Source organism: Camponotus vicinus, unplaced genomic scaffold (genome assembly GCF_025532165.1).
Source record: "Camponotus vicinus isolate PSW18456_S1 unplaced genomic scaffold, iyCamVici1.0 SCAF_2, whole genome shotgun sequence".
Lineage (NCBI taxonomy): Eukaryota > Metazoa > Arthropoda > Insecta > Hymenoptera > Formicidae > Camponotus > Camponotus vicinus.
In genome coordinates this window covers 5,288,494-5,308,172 of record NW_028141956.1, presented here as the reverse complement: position 1 = coordinate 5,308,172, position 19,679 = coordinate 5,288,494, and the positions used below count along the sequence as shown (strand labels likewise).

General features: G+C 43.5%; 1 protein-coding gene across 23 annotated transcripts in view; it reads left to right on the top strand.

Annotated features, from left to right (window-relative positions):
• The window catches only part of Eph (Eph receptor tyrosine kinase), a 90,570-nt gene that overhangs the window by 20,184 nt on the left and 50,707 nt on the right, over positions 1 to 19,679 (top strand). For all 23 annotated transcript variants that reach the window (XM_083089802.1, XM_083089803.1, XM_083089807.1 and 20 more), the window contains exon 2: positions 12,225 to 12,953. In XM_083089802.1, the coding sequence (XP_082945928.1) occupies positions 12,824 to 12,953 (130 nt within the window). In that variant the 5' untranslated portion in view covers positions 12,225 to 12,823. The remainder of the gene's footprint in view (positions 1 to 12,224; positions 12,954 to 19,679) is intronic.

The window sequence follows — 19,679 nt, the reverse complement described above, 5'->3', positions numbered from 1 at the left end:
CGGATATAGTGAGAGAAGAGCTATCCTCTGAATTGTCCCGCTTTATTTTACACAGAGACGTATTTGTCGCGTCCGGCGGTGATTCTCTACGAAAATATTTCGACAAAACGAGGGGAAGAGCAAATTCGTCGCGGATTTTTGAAAGAAATTCGCGCTACAAACAGCCGTGTAATCCAGCTAGAAATACATAGCGGAATCCGTAATGAAGAATGCTAAAGATGAATTCTACGTCTCTTCCCCTCCTCTCTTTCTGGAGAAGAGTTCCTGCATACTTTTCAGCACACAACCACGGCTTTGTGTATCGCGGTTTCCCGCGACGACCCGTCGGGCCCTATTCACGTTTATGTTAATTCCACAAACGAGCGGTATTCATAGAGTCGAGATACGCGACAGAAAAATTTCGCATGCAATTTTCTCTGCGATTACGCACGCGTATGATCGCGGAAAAGGACGCGCAACGTCGCGAACGAAGCCGATCGTCGTTCACATTTTCCCGTGGCTGCGCGCGATCGGATTTTTCGCGCGCGCGCAAAACTCGATGATTTATTATTAATGAACGGCGGACCTGACTTTCGAAGGAAACCATTAATTATCGAGCCGTGCAGATTGCCGCGAAACCGCGCTCGCTCGACCGGAGACCCGACCGAGACTGTCGTGACCTCGTTTCCAACTGCAAATTATAACTTACGGGCTTTGCATTATTTCCCATCCCTCGTATCTCGGGCTCCTTGAATGCACGAATACGCTGTCGCGTGATCCGTGCGCACGGTGGGTCTCTACATTTTTTTTTTCTTATCTGGGGCCGAATTAAATTGCGAAGTCATCTATAGTCTCTCTCTGTAATTTATTCCGAGAAACTCCGTCGATGTGTCCACGGCCATGAGCCATCGAGAGAGAGGTGGCTTAAGCGATGCCAAAACGATAGCTCGATTTCCGATAATTGCTCGATCGATCCGCCAGTATCACCCTCTCTTGACGGACGCTCCCTTTCGACTATCTAGTCGGTTTTTTGGCTTTTTCGGTAGGGAAAAATATCGTATTCGATACCGCATCCGACGCGAATTGCGTCTCGTCAATCGTCTGCTATTATTTAACCATCTGTATCGCGTGAATAACCGCGCGCACGTTTACTCTCCACTTTATCCCCTTTTCTTTTGCCTTCCCTTTTCTTCTCTTTTATTGCTCACCGACACAGCGGGTAACCGATAGTTCGATCATATATTGCATACGATCGATTCAACGGGGAACCGAGAGAAAAGGGGACCCGCCGCGTATGGGTAAATGTAAAAAATGAGGTCACCTGGCGGGAGATGGGAGGCAGGAAGGAGGCTCATAACAATACGATCATAATAACTCAACCAGAAATAACAATTATTTTGATTACAAATACTAATATGATTTATTTCTTTGATCTATTAAGCACCTATTTCATACATGACATATCGTACCCATTATTGTGATCTATTTAAATGAAATCGAATGCATGTTTCAAAATTACAGTTGTACGTATATTAATTTTAAAAATAATTTTGCACTTTCTTAGAGTCAAGATCCTGTGAAAAAACAAACTTGTAAGTAACAAGTTGATAGGGAACATGTGGAAGGAAAAAAAATGTGTTGCCCAAGGGACTAGTTTCTCAAATCCCCAAGACCCTCCCTCGCCAAAGATTTTCGATGGAGGGATTAATCGTGACACGAGTACGACATTATAAACTCGCGTCGTCTCGGTATCGCGCGCACGAGAGACTTGGATCTAAAGTCTCTGCCCGTCACGACCCAGTAATCGCGGCCGTCATCAGTCGTCGGAAGAGAAGTGTAGCGAGAGTATCAGCTGTTGCTTCACCTCTCTCTGGCTTCTGCCCGGCTGACTTTTCTCGCTCGTCTCTGCCGCGGCCCTTCAGGATCATTAAGAATCCATTAAGAGTTTTCCAAACTCGGGAAACTAAATATAAACTAGGCGGCCGCGAACGTAGCAGGTGGCGTCTTAAGCGACCCTCGTACAAAAAGATACGGAGCGAAGGAGAGAGCTTCGAGGAGACGAGGATAGGAAACGCGCTCATTCTTTCTTCAGGGACAGCCCCTTCGCGTTGATGGAAGGATTGTAATATTAGGCGCATAGATATCTGGATTGTCTCTCTTTTTCTTTTACTAGATTGATCCATAGCGCTGACACTTTCTTTAGGATAATTATCATGAAGGCGTTTCAAACAGCCAATAATTCGTTTAGTAACTAGACAATTCTTTCAATAGATGCTAATCAATCTTGTATGCAGTTAATTATACGATTATACAGTTTTATCGCTTAGATACAATTAGTCTCAATTCTTCGAATGTGTAAAGTTGTCTGGTGGAAACAATAGATTCGCGATAATAGAGAATATGGGTCACATAATACTTGACGTCATAACATTCGAACGAGAATTTCAATCGCATAAAAATCGCGCGGTACGAAACGCATCGTGTACTTGTAGCCGCTTGGAATGTAATACTTGTAACATCTATCGCAGGAGTCGGCGAGTGAAAGTTCATTTCCATCATTTCTTGATCGACGAGCGATCCTACTCGGAATAGAGTTTTATTTGACCGTCGAGTGAAAGTTTTCCTAGGGACACCGCACGGTGAATTTAATTGAAAACTGTCCGGAAGATTGCCGAGAGATACACCATCGAGATTCGTTTTACAGACGCGATCGCGCGTTTATACTCGTGTAAATGTACATACATCTATAAATATACATATACACGTTCCCTTCTCATTCACGGGAAATTAATCATCTATTCACGCGCGTCGTGCCTTTGTCCTTGGGCGATTAAGTCCAGGCGATATTCTCACAATCTCCTCGACCGGTAGATATCTGCCGTCGCACGATTTCGACATGTACGCTGTGTACATGTATGTGTGTGTCTCACGAAGACAGCCCGTTGGACACCGGAGCTGGATAACATTCCTTCGGCATTTTTCACCGATTCCTTTTTGCACCGGGCCCCTTTCTTCGTCATCGTTGGCCCTGCACTCTTTGCGGCGTTCTGATTGTACCGGTAATCGAGGTCGTTAATCACTGTTATTTGTCGCACGACCACGCCGGAAGCACCTCGGTATCGTCGAGGTTGCGGTTAACGAGAAAAATAGACATCGCATTTACAGAGCGGACGAGTGAATGTCGGGGAACACGAGTGCCCAGCATCGGTACGAAGGAGAAACGAAATTGAGAAAAGACGAAGGAAAATTTACTCGCGACCAATTTCCTCCGGGACGTCGTTGACCGTTTCTATTTCCGTTTCATAACAGATATACGAACTTTTAATGCTTGACCGCGAGTCGCTTATCGTTTCCTATCTTACGTATGAAAGAGACTCCCAATCAATGAGAAACTTTACTTTTTCCTCTCTCTTCTCTCACAATTTCCTATATAATCTGTCAATATTAATTAAAAGTTTTGAAATGTACAGATTTTATGGCTAATTAAAAAGTATCTAGCGATCAACATAATTGCTTTGATCGTTTTAATATAAAATAAAATTTTCATGTACGTCTTCATCATTAAATAACTCTCACTTAAAATATCGAGTTTTCATTAACTCTATATTTGAATTTGTACATCTATTATTTCTATAATTCGCAAAATATAAGGATTTTTTCTTTAATCTATTTTATTTCATCGATATTCGAGCTCTATGAATTTTTGGAGGGGGAGTTATATATGTCTTTATATTAAAGTGCCCCCATAAACTGGTATAGTAAGAGGACACTGTTGCACTATAGCCTAAAATGGCGGGCGAACCTCGTTGGGGTCATTACGATCGAGTGCATGTCTAACGAACGGTTACTCGTTAATGGAACTATTCCCCCATTGAGGATCATCCGTGGCACCGTGTGTGGGGTTGTGAACGGAAACCCCATGCTGTCTTCGTTTCCTCTGGGACGACCCTGGGCGTCTGGAATCCCTCTTCGATTTCCGAATCTCTCTCTTCCTCGATCGCATCGCATGTTGATCTCGTTTCGCCGCTTAATTAGAAAAAATACACCAACACCCGTTGTTTTTCGTCCACCACTGGTTGTTTACGGATTCGAAGTAACGTATCGATTCGATGACGTTGGCGAAAACAACTACTAATATCCGTCATGACATTACGATCCGACTCTTCTCTTTATATTTTTTAGTTGTGACATACATTTTTGGAAAAATAAAACTTTGAGTATAGATAAAGGATTGTTGACATTGATTTAGATTTGTTTTTAAAGTGCAAGAAATTTACAAAAACTATACTGTAAAAAAATATTACAGAAGGTTATATGAAGAATAAGTATAATTATATAATAAATAATAAAAATATATAATATATATTCCTATTGTCTATTATAATTTTACATTTATTCTTCATATAATTTTAGATGTTTTTTACAGTATAAAAAAAAGTTTATTTCGGTTAACAATTTGATGACATATTCGATATCTTTATTCTAATTATTATGTTTATTCTTATTACATGTACATGATAAAACAAAGTTGATAACTGTGATAAATATGCATTCTAGCACATTTTTATATTTATATCTTTTTATATCGAACTGCAGTTTAGATTTAAAATTTCTATACATCTAGAATTTTTTTTGCAAAATTATCTCTTACAAACGTCTGCATGATTATCATCGAAATGCATATTGTAAAAACTTATCGCAATATAATCTTGTAATTTCTGTTTTCTGCGGAATAAACAAAAACTTGCTTCGTTAAACTCGGGGGATACCTGCTTTATTTGTCATGATACTAAAGAAGTAAACTGGAATTTTGTCGGAAAGACCGTCCCAATAGGATCGAAGGGCGTACAAATCCCGGGTCAGGATACGAGCGAAACCACGGTCGTAACCGATGGCGCATCTTAGGAGGGGGAAAGTAAACGGAGACGAGATGCGAATGAAAATATTTCTCGCAGGAGCGTGAGGTCGTATACGCACCAGAGGCAGGAGGGTGAAGTATCCGCTCGGTCAGTTAGGAGAAACATCCCGAGAGAAGCCTCGAGGGACCGCGCGGGGAAAACAGGGACGCGTTCAGGGACCCTCCATATGTCACAGGACGATGCTACCCCGATGTCGGGACACGGTCCGATCTGCGTAAAAATGCGGGGAGAATTGTGGGAGTACGGGAGATTCGGGCGGAAGATGAGAGGAGGCGAACAGAGGGAGAGAAAAAGGAGAAAAAACTCCGGATAAGCCGGAAGTGTACGCTACGAATTGCGCGCCAGAGAATATATACATGGTTTTTTTTCGTGGCAAACATCCTTTTCTCCTTCCCTTTTTTCCTTCGTTGCTGCGGTAGATCATCCGGATAAGGGAAAACGAGGAGAACGAGGCGGAACGGCAAATTGTGTCGCCTTCGAGAAGGAAGCGATAATTTCTAGGATTCGTGTATAACTCGCGTTGTAACTTGGACTAGACAGAAAGAGAGGCCTAATAATGCCCCGAGGGTACAAAACAGAGATGTAGTCCTTTGAGGAATAATTTTATTCCGAGGGAGAAAACTTGAATCTCTCTCTCTTTCTCTCCCTCTCCCTTTCTCTTTTTCGCGACGCGACGGCGACTGACAAAAGCGTTTTAGCCTATGAGAAGCTTCAAACTTTCCAGTCGAGAACTTCGTCTTCCGCACCTGTTATTTATTGGATAAAGTAAGTACGCGTCGTTTCGTCGACAACGACGACGGCCGAAGATACGAGCTCCTCCTTTCGACCCTCGCCATCGCCTTGTAGAGTCGGTTATAATTTAACTTGGGGTATTAATGCCCCTAATTATTAAAAAGTAGCGAACGCGATGAGAGACCGTGTCTCGATTTCTCGGAAAGCTTTTTTAAACACGCTGAGAATTAGTTGAAATTTATGCGCGCGGAAGGAAAAAAATGAGAGGAACAAATTTCCCTTTACCATCCACACGTCATATTTATCTGTCTATTTCTGTCAAGTATACATCATAATTATCTGCCTAGTTGATAATGTATTCAGAAATCTCTTTTACTCGTAAAAAAAGAAACACGGTCTGTGTAATGTCTCTAGGGAATGATGAACTATACCTCGCACGCCGAGCTAGCATAAAACTAAATATAGCGGAAAGAGACAATTCAACAGTGTTGCGTAGGAAGAGGGAGAGGAACGGGGGGGAGGAGAGATACCCCAACAAAGGGACAGGAAAACTAAAGGGGAAAGAAGAGAGAAAGGCAGAGGGAGAAAGAAGAAACGAAAGCCATATGGCCCTAGACATAGTGCGTGCCCACGAAAGAAGCACCGGAGGAAGCGCCGGCAACGAACAACGACTCTCGGAGTTTCGAGCCCTCGTGAAATATAGAACTGTTGCGGCCCCTTGAGTAAAATTATGAGGCACGCGAGAGAGCGAGCGGCCTCATGAGAGCCCATTGCCCGAAAAGACTGCAAGTATATCATCGTGCACACGCACTCGCGCGTCGATACGGAGATGCGTGTGCGCGTGCACGAAGACGCGTGTGTCATTTCACGATACTTAACGCAATCCGGAGACACGAAGCCGCGACGAGGAGCTTATCGTCGAGATTAGAGACATATAAATTACGAAGAGCGTAAGCGCACCCTGTCGTTATCCGCGTGCGTATGTCTTCTTTTTCTTTCATTTCTGACGAAGAGAGGGAGAGGGTAAAGGGGATTCCATCCGCCGTGCGAGGGGCTCGAGAAAAGCCGAAGAGACCGCTAATGGTCGAACTATTTTGACGTATGCGAACAACGTACGGAACGTTTGTCACGACACGTCACGGATAAACGGAGGAACGTGGATTAGGCTATCACCTGGCGGCAGTCCCAGATTCTGTCCTCCTATCGTTTCCTTGGAAATCTCTCGTTCTTTTTCTCTCTTCCTGTCTCTCATTCCCTCTCGTTCACTCCGTTTTCCTTTATTCCTCGATTTTCCCTTCTGGTGAAAACGCGATAAAGATTCGCTCGACTCCGTTGAAGCAGATTCTTTACCGCGAATAGAAAAGGAATGGAGGTCAGGATCGCGTGACTGATCACTGATGAACTCCGCGGAGGCCATTAGCTTTATCATCGGCTGTCCAGTTGCATGCTGGACGACTCGCGATAAGAAAAACGTACTGCTTTTTCTTCGTTACTTTTAGTTCCGCCCGAACGACTCATATTTGTCTCTCTAAGTTTCACAATATATCGCTCGAAAATGGTGTTCTTTGCTTTCGTATCACGCTCACATATATTACATATATGTATCAAACAAGTTCAATTGAGCTTTCTAAATCTTGAGGATATTGAAAATGTTTTCCGTTATCTATTTAGAAAAAAATTTTCCATTATTCATTATATATATATCTATCCTTTTATTATTTTTTTCTATATTATCATTTTCTATATTTTCTATATTTCTCGTAATAAATTTATATTTGAAAGATAACCGTGTGTGCTATAAGGAAGCGGACTAAGCTAGTAAGGAGAAAACATAAAAACGTATGTAATCAGGAATGCCAATGCTGATTATAGCGGAATGCTAATGAATGGGGCGAGTCTTATTTCTTATATTTCAGGCGCTCGCGTAAACGTCAGTTTCCTTTACGCGGATGGTTCGTTTAGATAATCTCTCCGACCCTCAATCACGAAAGCTATTTATGGATCATGCGAACTTCAGCGCACACACGCCCAAGCGTGTGTGTGTGTGTGTGTGCCATCTTAGCATTTAAATCTCTTCAACGCGTTTCAAATAGTTTTCGCGCGCAGTCATAACGAACAGAACCGGATGTTTTGTCTATTAAACGAATGCATTATCGCGTGCGCGAGGGAGATCAAAAATTTTTCCGATAATATGTCGGAGAAATCCGATTGAAACTCCCGAGGATCGGATGAGCATAATGGATTCTCGATTACACGATAGTGATATGACGGTGCATTCGGATTACGAAATCTTAATTAAACATGAACGAGAGAATCGATATGTGTTGCGTCTGTCGATCGGATCTCTATCTTGCTCGATGCAGCGTTACAGGAGCTCGCATGGCTCACTTTCACCTGGCACAAACGACCGAGCCAATTGCGAAATTCTCGCGGTTTTATATATCGACATGTGTAGATTTGTTTGCGTTTGCAAATCTAATCACACTATACGATACTCGCTGCAACTTCCGCGATTATTTAATTCCCACGATACGAGCGTATCAATTTGATAAATTGAGCACAAATAATTCAATTGACAAAATTCTAGCAACAATTAAATCTTATTTCTTTTTAATTGCGTATATATTTAACGCGCGACATAATAATTTTGCAGAAAAAGAAAAATAATTAATTTATTGTACAATATAATTTACAATTTATTTCGTGAATCACGTTATAAAATTTGATTATGATAGGAAAGTATCTCGGCGATGATGTGTTGAAACAAAATCTTTTTTTTCTATTCCTACTCTCATCAGCGTAAATGCGCGATCCTGAAATCAAGAAGATAGACACAAGCGGTCTAAGCTAGAGAAACAAAAATAAATAACGGAGTTAATCAAACTAAGCAAACGAGAGATTTAAAGGAAGAAAAAAAGAAAAAACACATAATAAGATTTCAAAGCGTTGTTTTAAAATTCTTATCGCTACAAACACAACGCAATAAAATCTCGGATAAGAAGATCGTAGACGAAGATTCAAAAAAGTAGACCTGATCACGCGATGGCCGCTTTAACGACGATGTTCTCTCATTTATCAAGAATGGAAGTTGTCTCGCTTCTTGTGTCTATCCGTCACTCGTTAACCGAACGATCGTTACTATCGTAAAAGATGAGACGGAACAAGAGTGTAAAAAAAAAAGAAAGATCGAGTAGAGACGTAGTTTCGGAAAAATAATAGAGCCCGGATCGCCTCGAGAGTGGCAATCGTTCAAGGTATAATAATTTCGAGGAACCTTCTCTTTTCTCCTACACCCTTTGCAGGTTTCCTCCGCTCTTCGTTCATCCTTGCGCTGCTTCTCCTTCCGAGTCTTTTCTTTGTTACGTTTACGAGCCTCTTCGGATTCGAAGTAAAACCGCGTCGCTCCTCCCGCCCGCGTTTCTTCTCGTCCTCTTCTTTCTTCTCTATCTCTCTTCGTCCGCACGCGGCATGCCGGTGAAATAAATCCGTATATTCCGGAGGGTCTTAAATTCAACCGGAAATAGAATTTGTCCCGGGGCGGTCACGAGAACCGGCACGAGAAAAGTCTGACGAAACGCTGGAAACAAGAAGAATCGAACGACGAGAGCCCGCCCGAGTAGCGGTGAAGAACAAGAAGAGGAAAACGGAGATGAACGAGAACTTACACGTTGCTCGGCGAAATTATTCTGATGCTTTATCTAGACGGCGAAAAGATAAAAGATAAAAAAATTACATGTTTCGTAAGAAATATGAGAATAAACTTTAACTTATATTCCGTTAATTGAAATTAAGATTGTTCCGATTGTATCATACTTACGAAGCGAAGCCTTCACGAGGCTCGAATGTTTTATTATTTACTTTTTGTGTGCGGAAAGATTACTGGAAGTAAAAAATTTCTCTATAAAATTTTATGTCTTACGAATTAAAAGAGCCGTTATCAAACGTTTTAAAATTAATCACAAATAAATTGAACGACGAGCTTCCGTTATATGCATGATTGGATATTTTTTATCTTCATGTACAACGTGACAATTAAACTGTCATCCATTATGTTTCGAAGATAGAGTCTGTCTTTCGGATAACAAACTTCTTTGGTATAAGCCCCGTAAAAGAGCGCCAGGGAACGTCTTAATCTGGATAGAAACCTGGCTGCAAAGTTTTTCGCAGAGTTATGCGGGAGGAGTGGTCGGAGGGTTTGCGACGGATGGATAGAAGCGCGAGAGCGCGACGCCACGAAAGCCAAGGAGGAGAGGAAGGAGAAAAGCTTTTCACCTTGAAAGGAGGCAAGTGCACTCAAAGATATCCCCGAAAGCCGAAGAGAGGCATTGTGTATACGTATGTATCAGAGGCGCACTCTCTCGCACCAGCCTGTGATGGGCGAGTATCGCGACTTGACGCGAAACTCGTTGGAAGAGACGCGGCATCGCACAGAGGCAGGGCTTAAAATTTTCACGAGCCACTCGAGAGTCGGGAGGCCTCCTCCGCCTCCCGAAATCTGCAATTTGGCGTACCTACCTGCCTGGGTGGCGGGTACGCGGAAAGAGGTCTGGCCCGGAAGAGGACGCGAAGCGAGACGAAGAGAGAAAGGGAGAGAGAAAAACGCGAGAGGCCTTTGCTCGTTGAAGAAGGTGGCCAACCACCTACCGAGTGGACGACCTGCTAGCGGGAGAAACGATCCTCGTCGTGTTTACGTCTGCTTTTCGAAGGAAGTAAAAAGTACCGGCAATGAGACGCGGAGATTGGGCAAGGGGAAAAAATGGAAAATAGTGGCTCTTCTCAAAGATACTCTAGATACTCGCCTACCGGGCAGCCATCCTTCTCCATCGCCACTTCAGTCTTTCTCTCTCTTTCTCGTGCTTTTACTTGAGGCAAGTGAAGCTGTTTTCGGCAATTTCTTTAGCGGGTCTTATCAAAAAAATGAAAAAGCAGACAGGATGAAAGAAAGTACTACGCATTTGTAGCCCGAAGAGGAAGTCGTTTTGAAGTGGAAAGGGATGAAACGGAAAGGACGATGGAGGAGGCTCGAAGAGGTGCGCCGGAGGAGAAGGAGGACATCTTAAATTTTTGACGAGACCACTCGTCGGGCAACAGTAGAAAACGAATGGTACCACAAGCGGTTGGTAGCCGAGCTAAGAGGCGCTACCTGGCGCACCGACCCGAGCTGAGCCGAGTCGCAACAGCGGCGGCTGCGGCGTTTTACTGAAGTCTGCAATTTCGCGGATGCATCTTGGCTGACCTGGCTAGAATCGAAGAGAAGGGGAAGAAGCGAGAGAAGGTCTTTGCCCGCTTTAGAAGAACTTCTAAAGAGTGCCTACCGTCTCTCTTGCTCGTTCTGTTTTTTTCTTTCTCTTTTTCCTTCTCTATTCTCCTTTCGTCTCTTTCTTTCGTTGTTTCGTTCTTTGACACTCTTGCTCTTTTCCATCTCTTTGCATTTCGGCACTTTAGAATTTCGTTCCTACTTACGGATCCTCGTGCCCGCGCTTTCTCGTACGCGGCACCCTCTGTCTTTTCTCCCTTCTGTCTTGTTCCTCTCGTTTTATCGAAGAATGGCGAGACACCGACCAGACCTTAGAGCTTACCAAAGCGAAAGCGAAAGACAGAGTGTATCGAAAAGAGACAGTCGACACACTCTCTCTCTCTCTCTCTCTCTCTCTCTCTTTTTCCCTGCCATATCGCGTTCTCTCGAGCACGAGAAGAACAGAAGTCGAAGATGGTGGAAGCGAGAAGGAGACGGATAAACGCATGGTATTGATCCTAAAACCTCTTACCCTCCCTCCTGTCCTACCTTATCCCGACACCCTTCCACTATCGCGATGAACCCCAAAGTTTTGTTCCGAGTTTTCGCTCCTTTTCTTATTTTTTTTATTCTTACCATTCTCCCATCCTATCGTTGCTACTACTATTTTCCTTTTCACGCACGGTAATTGAGCATTGAATACAAAGTCCGGTATTACCGGAACTCTTCGCCAATATAATGCAAATTGACCTTGAACTCTAGATATGTCGTTCGCAGCTTTTACTTTTCTTCTTTTATATGACATATATTTTTGTCATCATTGCCAAACCTGAATTAGATACTAAGCGCTAGCATTTTAAAAAAAACAACGCGTATAAAGAATATCTCACAATTTTATTCTTACTATTTTTATATTAATTTTTAGCAATTTATCTCTTTTAATAATTATTTATATGTATTTTTATAATTACCTACAATTATAAATTAATATTAAATTCTATGTTTATATCAAAAAATGAAAACATTTATTACAAGTAATGTTAATTTATTTTAAAGGAAACAATAGAAAATATTTTGCATTAATCAACGAACACTGTATAATTAAAGCATGTTTGTAAGAGAGAAAATAATATCTTTATGAAAAGTAATTGGAAAAGTGGAAAAAACTAATGAAAATGTAATTCTGTCTTTTCAATCATACAAGCGATAAAAATCATATTACTCTATGTATATCGAAATTTTGGAGTATGTATGTATGTATATATATATATAAAGGGAAAAATATAATAACATAACAAGCAAAATAAATGGTGTATTTTTAGATTTTAATTAATATGATTAATTTTTATTTTTTTCAGGTTCATCAGCCAGCAAAACAGCTCTTTGTTTATGAGGCTTCGATCCATATCGAAAAGTCGAATTTAGCAAAGCAAGATTGAGCGGTCTACTATATATAATTGTATCACCATGTAAAGTAAATGGGAAGAATTAATTTTTGCTCGCCACATTAAAGAAAAATACATGGATGAAGCGAGACGACAAGTAGATGGGTGTTTGACTCAGCGATACTAGTTATCACGTGCATCGTCAAGTTCATATAACATTCTTATTTAAGTCACTACAAAGAAATATCATTAACGAGCGTATGATTGGCACTACTAGTGCACTGGAAGAATTCTGGAAATAGAGAAAAACGGCAATCGCGGAACGATAAGCTGGAGCATAGGCGGGCAAGGAAAGCTGTGGCCGGTGAAGAAGGCGGAGGTGGTGGGTGACAAAGAGGGTGGAGGAATTCGATCGGTGGTAGTCGTGACGAGCAAGACGACGACGCGAGGCGCCAAGCGAGTCTTTGAGGAGGCATGAGGAGGCGAGAGTGACGACACCGCATCCTCGCGCTGATCGTGAGAGGACCGACGGCCGTCCACTGCGGCAGTGTGGGGTCCACACGGCGATAAGAATGGCCCCCTTCAATATGGCGGGCGTAGCAGGCCTCCTAGCCACCTGCGCCGCCGTTGCTGCTTCCGCTGCCCACCTTCTGCCGTTGCTGCTGCTGCTAATCTGCCCGCGAGGGATCCAGGCGGATCATGGTAAGTGCTCGTCCGTTCGGTTCCCTACCTTCTTTTACCCTACCTTTTGCTGTATACGTACTTACGTAGGGCTAATCAAGCCGAGATGATAGTCCACGGCGACACCCCGGGTCGCGATATATCGCGCCAATTGCCATTCTTGGATGTATACTTAGCCAGATGTATCGAGGTTGAGTCGAAATGCTTGCTGCCGCCACGTGATCGATCTGTTGTCTCGGGAAAATGGAGTCTTTCGATAACCGTTTGTTAATCGCGTAAATGACTTAATTATCTCTGTATTGTCTACGCGATAGCTTTTATTGTATTAAAATATTTTTAGCTCTCGTTAATTATGTCATAATTCACTAAGAAAAATAATACAAGATACCTCCAATTACGCGAAAACAACTTTTTTTCAGAACATATGATACAACGGAAAGTAATGGCACATGTATACCGCGAAAATAAATATAGTAATATGCGGAATATCTCTTTTGTTCTCGATCCAAGACATTGGTACGGTTGTTTTTTCGACGACTAACGGAGAAGCGAACGTAAGGGACACGTTAGCTCGCATCAAGTCGACGTTTCCTGACGCTCCAGTCGTAATTTCGCGGTGCGGCACGGCACGGCACGTGATTTATTGCGCGGAGACGCTGAATACCAAGGAAAGAGAGAGAAAGAGAGAGAATGACCAAATTGCCACGACACTAATTACGTACGCACCGCTATACTTACCCACACGAATATCCTGGCGGCCGATCACGTGGCGGCTATGAGTTTCTCGTCTACTTTAACTCACATTAGGCTATTATTTTATATAATCCGTCCTCTTTTTTTTTCTCGTGAAACAAAAGCCTCCAACTCTTGTTCAGCATTTCTTCTAATATCGTATCGTGATTAATAAAGCGCGGCGCTTTATACATCGTGGCTTTAATAAGGGTTATGAAAGAGCCATCATTATAAATTAGCAAAATATTTTACTCGGTAATTTTTTCCAGTCTAAAATACCTCGGACACACTTTACTTTAAGTATAGTCGCAAGGCCAAATATATGTATATTGACGGGAGGAAATTTCAGATCCATTTACATCAACTATGCGCTTTGTCTCTTGTCCACCCTTAATCGCGATATAATTTCTCGTCGCATCGAGATTCACGGCAAAGCACTTTTAATTTTCTTTTTTCTTCTCCCCTCGTTTTTTTCTCCTTTTTCTTATGAGCGTCGAGTCAGTATCTCGAGGCGATGGATGTTGTTTGCTCGGATAAAGAATTCTTCTGTGCGCACTGCCCTCGTCTCGATCGTTGCGAACGTGATTTAACGGAGCCAAGATTGGCCTTCCAGTCCCATTATGCGTTTCTGAAGATCATCCACGCAGGCTACCCGGAACGTTTTCCATATTTTAACCGAAAAAAAGCCTGGCGCCTCGGGCATCTCGATGGCTCGCCCTCTCCGCGGCCCCTCTTATTCCCCCCTTTCGTAGAGGGGAATAACGATAATTTCGTAATGCGCACCAATCTTCCGAATTGCGAGATCGTCCGAGGTGCTGGTAGTTAGCGTTCGGGGATTAAAAGGGGATCGTTTCGTCGCGCTTTTGGGGACGGTCCGGCGCGCCGGCTGCCCGAGACGTAGAGACGCCTCCACGAATTCGGCCAGCAAACTCGCGGTATCCCGTCTTATTTTATACGATGCGATTTTGGGGCGTTTTATGAAAAATAAGGTGCATAAAAAGAGGGGCTGAAATCCTTACATTTCAGACGAGAAACTATTAATATGGAAAATGCATGTGTGTGAAGTAAAATTTTAATTTCTATATTAATTTCTTTACTAAATCTATTATATATCTATTATATACTTTTGACCTAAATAAACAGAAAATAAAATTTATAATGTATGAATATAATTTCACAATATATATACTCCTGGATAAAATTAACGCATAATTTTTTTTTCACTTTTTCTTTAAAAGCTGATATTTAAATTTTAACAAAAAATTTTAAAGAAAAAGTGAAAAAAAATTATGCGTTAATTTTTCGTTCAGGAGTATATTATATAATTTGATAAATTATATCATATATGTTAAAAGATGTGTGTGTCTCCTAGCGCTATAGAACTGCGCTGTTTTTTACATAATCGATTAGATAATACTCGACCACGTGTTCCTTGCTTCTGGCGAATTTCGGGACCGACTCGGTTTCAAGATCTCCGGGTTACATCCTGCGATTGCGGCCACCGCGGAGTACCCGCGGCAAGTTTCTCCGGTGGCCCCTCGAGAGTTCTTCTTCCCTCTCCTCGATACGTAACGCGTTTAATGGAACTTGCCAAGGATCCGTTCCCAGTGGACCGTGTCTGCCGATGGAAGTGGCTAACTTTGTTTCCCTCGACTCGCACGAAACGCGAGCTCCTCGTTATCCTTAGCCCCGCGATATCTTTGCGAAGCTCGCTTCTCTTCCTCTCGCCCTCCCCTCCCCTCCTCTCCTCCTCTTCTTTCTGTCGTCGCTGCCGTCGTCGCTAACATCTGCGAACTTTATCCTTCGATCGCATTCGTGATCCCTAAGATGCGCGTCCATTACTTTAGTTCGCGAACTTTCAAATTTACAGGTACAAGCACCGCCGCTCCGGGAAGAGCCTGGGCCACGAGATATCGAGACTTAAAATTCTTCATCGGTGCGTGACGTCTCGCGAAATCGAATTCTTAACTACTAGAATCGTAGTTGCACTCGTGCCTCCGATCTCTCTCTACGATAACTGATCGATTTAGATCAGCATCTTTTTATCTTTTTTGAACCGAAAGAAAATTTTGTCAATATAAAAAATATTGACAGTTACTTATAAATGCATGCATCTATTTTCTCAACATTACTATTTCATCAAATACTATTTTAATTCGCTTAAATTCAAATAATCAAAGCGATAGAAGTACTTATTTAAATTCGCTACTATAAACAAAAAGAAACTGATCCATCATGTCTAGTTTAGCCTTCGATTTTTCTTCTCGATCGCGAACGAAGTCTTTCGAGAATTTTAAACGAACCGAATCCTGTGTAATGTGGCGGTTCGAGATTCAATTACTTTCTCGAAGTAAGGCCCATGAACATTCGCTACCACCGTCCACTCGTGCTCCGAACTCATTTACCGTTCAGAAGCGAGTCCATCGTTCTGCTCTCCGACGATGCGATCGCCCAGAGAGAGCCCGATGAAACCCCACCCAAGGCTCGAAACTTCCTTTCATTCGATTCCGTTGTACGTTAACAGACATTAGCCGAGAGCCAACGCGAAATCAGAAATGGACGAACGAATCGGAATTGCGATAGCGCGGAAGTCCCATCGCTCCTATAATTGCGTCCCTCGCTAACTTCTCCGTTGATCCGTTTACCGTAAACGCATTAATCGATACCGCCCACTCGATGTGCAGCCGTCTTCGGGTGGCCCGAGACGTTGATTAAATTTTAGCTAATCCCGCTCTACGGAGCGGGATCCTTCATCTTGTCTTTCATCGCACCACGCGCGCGCGAGAGAGTTTCCAAAGCTCTCGAACGTCTCAGCGTGGAAGAAGTTAGCGATTCCCCGATGCGGGAGCGACATCGGGATATCGGGAGCGAGAAGCGAGAGTAGCCGGGAACGGGTCTCGCGAGAAGCAGTGCTCTCTTGCCGAGCAAACTCGATTGCCTCCGCGAAAAGGTAGAAAGACTCGTTCGAGTTGCGCTCGTGGTCGTGCGAGAGCCCAGCTCGTCGCTTTTATTCCTTCCTCCTTCGGCTCCTTGTCTCTTCCTTTCTCTTTTTCTCTCTCTCTCTCTCTCCCTCTTTCTCTTTCTCTCCGGCTGCTGCCTTCCTCCTCTCTCTCTTCCTTTCTCTCTCAGGGCACGGTGAGTAAGAGACGCGGCAACGCCGCAGGAATGCCCCCGGCCAACCCTTCCCCCCCCCCCTCCCTCCGTGTGCATACCTGTACAACCTACTACTCTGATCTCGGGCCCCGACTGTACGCGAAGGAAGCCTGGCAGCATCCTATCGGTTCGACAAGGACGGAATAGGACTTGTCCTCTATCGTCTGAGAAATGAAGGGGGAGATAGAAGGACAGAAACAGAGAGAGGGAAAGACTACGCGCCTGGGCTCTCTTTACGTGTATGCGTGTACGCAAAGATTGGGCTTATGGCCTAGGTACGCTTCCTCATACGCGAGGAAAAGATCATACGACGAATGTAGGCTACTATCATTGATCGAGTCCGATAGAAGACGCTGTGACATTGCGATTAAAATGGAAGAGAAAGGGAGAGAAAAGCAAGAGGGCAAGAGAGGAAGAGGAATTTGCAGTGGTACTTCTCCAGATGCATCGATGCATCGTGGCGAAAATGCCTCTATCGCGAAATTGATGGTCTTACGACCCGAGTACTATGCACTCTTCTTGTCCATTATGCAACACGGAGGGAGATACGCGTTATCTTGTATTTAGTATCATTCGAGATATCGAGAAACGATCTCGCTGTAAATAAAAATGTTAAACGATCCCGCGTAAGATGTTCGAAAAACTGGAAGATGCGTGAAATTTACGGGAATCACCTGTTCGTTTTCGGCGTCAATTAAGAATGAGAATGACGTTCGGCGAGTTAATATATTCGAGCTATCGGGCGTCATTATCAGGAACCTGTCAACGTCTCGATACGACGTTTAACTTATATCTTTGGAAGATGTTGACTCTATCGATGCCGACGGACGGGACTGATTCTGGTTATCACGCCGCCGATCGATCTTTCAAATCGGGTTCTGGCGCGCCGAAAAAACTTCATATTTTTAACTCGACGTTGTCGCGCACCCTCCCTCGCCCTCGCGGAATATCAATGCGATTTAAATATTCAATATCATCGGCGACGTGCAATATCTGCCCAAGCTGTGGCACGAGTCACAAAGGGTCGCTTCGGTATAACCTGCCAGAATAAAAATCAGTATTTTTTTTATCCCGAAGCTTTTTGTTTCGTCGGATGATTGGACGAAACCGCGCCTCTCCGCCGTCCATCTCTCTCTTTATTTTTTTTTAATGTCATTCTTATTTCTATAAATAGCAGAGCGAGCTTCCACGGCGGAATCATCGCAATTCCGTTGAAAGGAAACCGTCATCGGTGGTCCCTTTGTCGCGCGCGTTTGCTCTTGGTAGATTTTCCGTCCGACGACGTCGGCGAAATCCCGCCCGATCGCGAGCCGCAGAGACAAATAAACTTGTCAAACTCAGGGCGAGGTAGGAAAAACGCGAGAGAAAGACGGGATCATATCTCGGAGCGTACATCCGTGTATGTGTGTGTGTGTGTGTACAAACGCGTGCTTTGAACGTGTGCGTAACCCGGCGCAAAACGAGCATTGCGCGAGACGAAACGCGATATGCACGCACCGGGTACGCGAGTGAGCATAAATTTTAATCGCCGAGAAAAATCTCGGAGAGTGAGAGGTAAGAAGGGAGAAGGACGTCGGTCGAGAAGAGGAGGAGACAAGTATAGAGATATATAGAGAGGTTAGGCATGCCGTCCAATAAAACGCCTCGAATAGCGGGGCCCGAAGTACGCCAACGACGAACGATTCGTGTTAGCCCCGTGTTACGTGTTTCCCCATTTCAGCCAGGTATTCAAACCGGTATAATTTCCGTGAGTTCGAACTGCGATGCTGTAGGCCACGAGTGTCAAACTCGACTCTCCTGCGCAAACTGTCGTAAACATTCAATTTGTTTATAATTGCTCGCCAATTGTTTATAAACGCATCGCCGATTTGCTGTTTGCGATATAACGCTTCGTTATAAATTTATAATAATTCATTCGTTATAAATTTATAAATGAATGAAATATGCAGACGAGTCCTCAATATTAAAAAAGAACTTTTAAAGTTATAATTAAAAAATCCACAAGCAAATAAATTATACATTTTAATTTTGACGCGTATCATATGTTTCACGTATGAATGAAATATACACCGTGCGTAAAAAATTGAATCTAAATTTCTTTTCACATGACGCAAAGTTACTTGTGCACGAGCAAAGTAATCCCACGGAGAACGATATTTTGAATAATTTTATTACGAAACGAAGGGCAAATAACAATTTCTTGGGCGGGGAAACAATATGTGGGGATGAAACGAAGCGAATTGCTTCTCCAAAGTGGCGTATATCGACGTGTACACCCGGCACTTTATATACGTATTCTCTCTCGGTTTTTACACCTCCATGCGCGCCCGCCTTCTAACTCTCTTTCGTGTTTCTTCTCTCCACGCGTCTCCGAAGAGAGAGAAGAAACACTCTTCTCTTCCCTTCCCTCATCCCTCCATAAAGTCTCTCGAGGCGTCGCGACGAGGGCGTGAGCCGTCGGCCGGTTACATTTCCTAGCAGACCATTATTTCTCTCTTACACCTACGCGCGCGTGCGGCCAACACGCGCAGACACAGACACACACGAGTCCCGACGGTTGCACGTGCACACCGGGCGGGCTCCGCATTTTCTCCCTTTTTGCCCCCGCTACTACATTACCTTTTCCGAGCAGCAGGGAGTTAGGAGTGTCTCGCTGCATATTAATGAAAAAATTTGTGACTTCCCTCCGTCATCCGGCAGCAGCAGCAACAGCAGCAGAAGCAGCACCTGCGAAAAAAGAAAGAGTCGGAAAAAGAAACGAGAGATTTCTCATCGTTGTTGGATCTCTTCTATTTCCTCTTGCGGCCGCGTCTATCTCTCTGCGTCTTTTGCTCCATTCGGTGTGAGACCAGCGCCGTTATA